At 40.2% G+C, this 5740-nt stretch overlaps 1 protein-coding gene across 1 annotated transcript; it reads left to right on the top strand.

Moving 5' to 3' along the window:
• The first annotated feature begins 1252 nt into the window (after positions 1 to 1252).
• foxi2 (forkhead box I2) lies at positions 1253 to 4795 on the top strand. Its single transcript, XM_007568582.2, has 2 exons — positions 1253 to 1943; positions 3456 to 4795. The coding sequence occupies exons 1-2, from the start codon at positions 1334 to 1336 to the stop codon at positions 4049 to 4051; spliced, it is 1206 nt and encodes a 401-aa protein (XP_007568644.1). The 5' UTR covers positions 1253 to 1333; the 3' UTR covers positions 4052 to 4795.
• Positions 4796 to 5740: the final 945 nt, after the last annotated feature.

The raw sequence follows: 5740 nt of genomic DNA, 5'->3' as shown, positions 1-5740 counted from the left end.
ATCCGATTACTCGATTAATCGTAAGAATAATCGATAGATTACTCGATTACTAAAATATTCGTTTACAACAGCCCTATTTCATCTGATCACATACTTTTAGTTTCCTGTGGGTTCGTAGTTTGTTTTTTTTGCAGTAGTGACCTCTACAGATGGGTTGCTTTCTTTTGTCTTTTTCTTGTCAGAAAGTTGTAGATTTTTAGCTTGCTAGCTGTCCTAGCTGAAAGCAGCTTGATAAATTTGACTGGCAGCCAATCAGAAAGATGAGCATAGCAAATAATACTTCAATAAATTATAGTAATGATTGAAAAACAATATTTTATAGTAATGATTGAAAAACAGATTAAATTTTATGATAAAAAAAATTTTTAATAAAATTTTTATTTTTGTGTTTTTTTCCCCCTCATTTTTCCAAAATTATGTGTCCCTAAAGCAACCCTGGTGCCCCTCATGGGGCAGCAACCCCCACTTTGAAAAACTCTGATCTAGATGGTCATTGGCAAACTTCACATGGGCCTGGTGTGTGCTGCAGAATTTTATTCCTCGAAGGAAGAATGCGTTACTATGGTAACCTTTGAAACTGTGGTCCCAGCTCCCTCCAGGTCATTAATCTTTGATCTTGCCCGTGGTGGACAGGTTGGTGTCTTTTATACAGATAACAAGTGTGATTAATTCAGGTAATGAGTGGAGGACAGGATTACATCTTAAAGACAAACTAACATATCTATCAGAGCCAGAATTCTTGCTGATTGAAAGGTGATCACATAATTAAGCTAAATGGCTCTGTAAAATAATTCATTTTTAGATTTCGATTCTGTCTCAAATGGATGAGGTGTACCAAAGGTGAAAATTAAAGACCCCTCCATTCTTTGTAAAACTTGAAAAATCAGAGTGTGTCAGATACTTATTCTCCCCAGGCCATCCCACTGTAATGACCTGGAACATAGAAATCTTCAATTAAAAGTCCTGAAGGCCACATAGCCCTTTTTGTCCGGTGTTGTTGTTTGTTAGCTGAGGTTAAATGGTCACAGCATCCTCCTCTTTGAAAAGTTTCTCTCAATGAATTTTATTAAATGAAGCCACTGACCTACTCTCAGCTCAATGAGTGTATAACCACACCCTCTGGGCTCTCTATTGGTTGTTAGGAGTTACTGGGAGTTCTCCACAGTCTTCATGTGGCCGCTCTCCAGGGTTCCCCCCCTCCCCCCCACCTCCCTTTTAAAGCTTCTAAAACCTGCTTCACTCTTTCTGACACTTGTTGCAGCTGCACGCGCATCATCGAGAGAGTCCACCCGAACCGCTTCAGCTTCTCCTTTGGGATTTCCCGCGGGGAGTGATGAACTCCATCGACCCTCAGTCCCATCACCAGCACCAGCACCACACCTCCCCTACCGTCGGCTCTCTTCCACATAAAGGCGCCCAGGAGTCCCCGGACATGGCAGCTGCGGTCTATTGCGACAACTTCAGCAGCGTGTACCACCAGCAGAGCCTCCAGGGCGCTCAGCGACCCGCCGGCTACGGCCTCGGGGACTACGCCTCCTCCCCGAACCCGTACCTGTGGCTCAATGGGCCGGGCGTGAACTCCTCCGCGTCCTACCTGCACGGCAACAACCCGACGCCGTTCATCCCGCCCTCCTACGGCTCGCAGCGGCAGTTCCTCGCCAACTCACCTGGATTCGGAGGGCCCGACCTAGGCTGGCTGTCCATCGCCAGCCAGGAGGAGCTGCTGAAGCTGGTCCGGCCGCCATACTCCTACTCCGCTCTCATCGCTATGGCTATCCAGAACGCGCACGAAAAGAAGCTGACCCTGAGTCAGATTTACCAGTACGTGGCTGACAATTTCCCTTTTTATAAGAAGAGCAAAGCCGGCTGGCAGAACTCCATCCGGCACAATCTGTCTCTGAACGACTGCTTCAAAAAAGTCCCTAGGGACGAGGATGACCCAGGTAACCTAAACACCTTGGAAAGGGTTAGAAATATTTAGGTGACGCCTTAAGTGTATGGAAGGTCAAACGTGCCACAGTTCAACAAATAAATAATCAAAAATGTCACGATTTGAATAAAATTGTGAATAGAGTTAACATTTTATTTAGTATTGTTAGTATTTTTTACAATATGAGTGATTGTAATGCTAAATTAGCTAATCTGGCATTTAATGTGTCCTCCCCTTTTTTAAATGTAAATTTATCAAAATAAAGCTAATATAGAATGGCAACAAGTTAGAATTAAATTTGCACTAAAAAATCACACACATTTATAAATTAATTATTTTCATGGTTCTTTTTTATTAAAATTATCACTGGCTTATTGAATGTTTAGTAACATCTAAACTGTTAACCTGCACAGCTTGTCAGTCCGGTTGTTTTCATGCTTTGCTGTTGTATGGGACAATGGAAAAACTAGATTGAAAAGTAATTTTATTTATTTAAAAATGTATAGTTATATGGTTCAGATTTAAGTATTTATTGAAATGTTGTACTGTTGGCCCCCCATGATTGTGGAATTACCCGTGAGGAGCAACTGAACTGGATTTTCTTTAAAGTGAAAAATAAAAATAAAAAATAAAAAAAACAGCCCAAACTTACAAAAGGCCTTTGCATTCAGAACAAACTACTAAATAATTTGTTATATCAAAAATAGCTTGGTTTATAATCCTTTGTTACAATGTCAAAAGAAACAACTTTTACAGTTAATTTAGATCAGTTAAAAATACACTAAGACAAGTGTAAATACCAAAGATTCTGTTTTTGTATAATTACTAAAAGAAATTTATATATTGCATGGGTAGCATTAAAACCTTCATAGAATTAGTTTTGTTCCCCCATCTTTTAATTTGAAATACCTGCAAATAAAGATAAAAGGGCAAAAAAGACTTAAGTATATGTCAAAATTTGTAGAACATTTAAGAAATAAATATACAAAGATCAGTACCTATGACAAAAGTACTAATAATTCTCAAACATTTATAAAAAGAGAATTTACCAGTTTCATATTAAAATCAAAATCTGACAAAAGTTGTTAGATGTATTTTCAAGAAACTTTATAAAAACATGATTTCCCCCCCAAAAAATTACTTAAGATGTAAAGTAAGACGTTGTCTAATTGTACACAATGATACAAATTAGATTTTAATCATCTCTTTCAAAAAGAAATGCATGTATGAATGAAATTAGGAAGAAGGGAACAAAGTTTCAACAGTTTTTTTTTTGTTTGTTTTTTGTGTTTTTTACCTTTTTTTAAAGTTTATATTACATGTACTTAAAGTTACCTCTATCAATTTTTATTTATTTATACTTAATAAAATTTATATTTTCTGAAGAAAAAAATAAAAATCCAAGATATTATTCCATGTCTTGGTAAAAAAAAAAAAAATCTCACTTGACATATTTTAAAGATTAAGGTTTGCATGCAGAGAAAATAAATGACAAATTATTTTATTTTCCTGATCTTCTTTGCAGGAAAAGGAAACTACTGGACGTTGGACCCCAACTGCGAAAAGATGTTTGACAACGGAAACTTCCGGCGGAAAAGGAAACGACGGTCAGACCCAAGCCTTTCCGGGGGAGCTGCTGCGGCCGCAGCCACAAAGCTGGAGGACGGCCGGCCGACGGCGGCGGGCCCCATGAAGGCCTCGGACAGCCCCCAGCTCCTGGGGCCTTCCTCCCCGGAGATGGAAGCCATGAACGAAAACCACAAGAGCTCGTCGTCGTCACCAGCAGGGCTGGCCGCCGCCGCTCCGTGTTTCAATAACTTTTACAGCAACATGTCGGCGCTCGGCTCGGGGGCCCCTGGCCGACAGGGGTCCCTCGGACTGGTGAACGAGCTGTCGAACAGGAACATAACGGCTCTGAGCCCGTACCACCCCGGCGGCGGCAGTGGCGGCGGGCAGGAGGTGGGGGCGGGGCCTCCCGACCACGGCGAGGGCTTGCATTTTAACCGGGGAGTGTACTACAACACGTTCGGCGGCGGGCAGAGCGGACAGTTCAACGCTCACTTCTACAACAGCTTCAGTGTGAACAGCTTGATCTTTCCCAGGGACGGGACTGAGCTCTAGGGGGACAAGGCTTCACCTGCTGGAAGACTCTCAGAGAATCCCACTCAGAATACGCATCATACGCGTAAAATATGATACGCTTCATATTTCCCACAGAGAAGGCACAGCATAGACTGAGCTGGAGTGTCTGATTATCATCAGAGAGCAGAAAAAAATGCAAAATAAAACAAAACAAACAAAAAAAATCTTCTCCTTTCACTTACACCTGAGCACCTTTTTCAACTAAACTTCAATATTGTAACATCAAAAAGTAAAATATTTTATAAACTTAAATTGATTTTTTACAACCATATTTAAAGTTGAGCCCAAACCTTCACAGTTCTATAGGTTTTTCACCACAAAAGGGCTTGTTCATCACTAACACCAAGCTGCCAAAGTTGCCTATGTGACACCAACAATACCTCAGAACGACAGTCATTTATTACAGTGGCCCTCCAAGGGTTTGTATTATTTTGTTAGACAAATGCAGTTATGCTAATATGTTCACTCATATGCTTGCCTTATGAACCAGGACCAGCTGAGATTTTGGGAAGTTGTGGTTTCAAAATCGTTCCTACAATTTAAGTCCTTTAATGACATGGCAGAAAAAGCGCTGACCAGAGTTCTCACGGTTTTCATAGCTGCCCCTCCCCAACATGCTGCTGCACACTGCTCGTGAGCAGGCTGAGAAAGGAAACGCTGTGCTTCTCCCAAGTTGTACAAAAAGAAAACTTCTTGTTGCTTGGAAATAAAATAAAAACTTGATAATCAGTGTGGGAACTGAAGTAGCATCACCCACTACGCTTATTAACAAAATGCTGTTGGAAAACTTCAGTTAGTTTGTTCATCGGTAAGCTGCAGACTCAATACCCTGCTGAATTATCTGACCAATTACCCAGCTTGCTGTTCTTTTGTTGCTATGTAACCATAACACCTAAAACTTGATATTCTGTCCGATAAGCACTTAAGAACTACTGCTAAATTTATCAGATTCTTAATCTCCAACTTGTGAAACAAGTTCAGAATAAATGTCTGCAGCTGCATTTCCATTATGTGTGTAAAACTTTTGATATTCTGCTAATGTTAAAAAAACACAATTTTGTAATTAAATAAGAAATGCATTTAAAATCACACGTGAAGAAGTTTGTTCACGCGATATGTCTTAAAAAAAAATGGCGGCGACGGATGTAAACAGTTACATGCGATTTATTTATAGTGGAGCCAGCTGTGCATCGTCCAAGGAGGCCAGCTCCTATAAATTAGTGGGTTTCTGCTTTATAAAAACTGCAAAGAAAAAGTGTTTTTACTGCAGTTTTGCAAAATGCATTAATTTTGATACAGCTAAAAAGAAAAAAAAAACATATAGAATCTTGCCGTATTTATTTCCAGAACTAAACTTTGCGCAATTTTAACGCCAATTGAAATGCAGCTACAGACATTATTGCAACAGTGACAACTGATGTGTTATTTAAGCACCAGCAGGACTAATTGTTTTCTGCTTTAAGTAACAGCAACTACATCATGTTTTACATTTGTTGTTGTTTTAAACTCCTCTGTAAATACTGTGAAACTGTGGTACTCGCGCTAAATGCTGCCCGACCAGCCAATCCCTGCTGCCTTGTTTCTGACGTCCTCCATGTTGACTGATAGCTCAGCACTGTGGCTTGTGGAAACAGACGTGGACCTGATAGATGTGTATTTTTGTAACAT

The sequence above is a fragment of the Poecilia formosa genome, unplaced genomic scaffold, assembly GCF_000485575.1.
Source record: "Poecilia formosa unplaced genomic scaffold, Poecilia_formosa-5.1.2 Scaffold227, whole genome shotgun sequence".
Classification (NCBI taxonomy): domain Eukaryota; kingdom Metazoa; phylum Chordata; class Actinopteri; order Cyprinodontiformes; family Poeciliidae; genus Poecilia; species Poecilia formosa.
This window is presented reverse-complemented; position numbering and strand designations above follow the sequence as displayed.

Coding starts and splice junctions, on each gene's coding strand:
- foxi2 (XM_007568582.2), top strand. CDS start 1,334: ATGAACTCCATCGACCCTCAGTCCCATCACCAGCACCAGCACCACACC. Junction 1,944..3,455: donor TAGGGACGAGGATGACCCAG/GTAACCTAAACA, acceptor TCTTCTTTGCAG/GAAAAGGAAACTACTGGACG.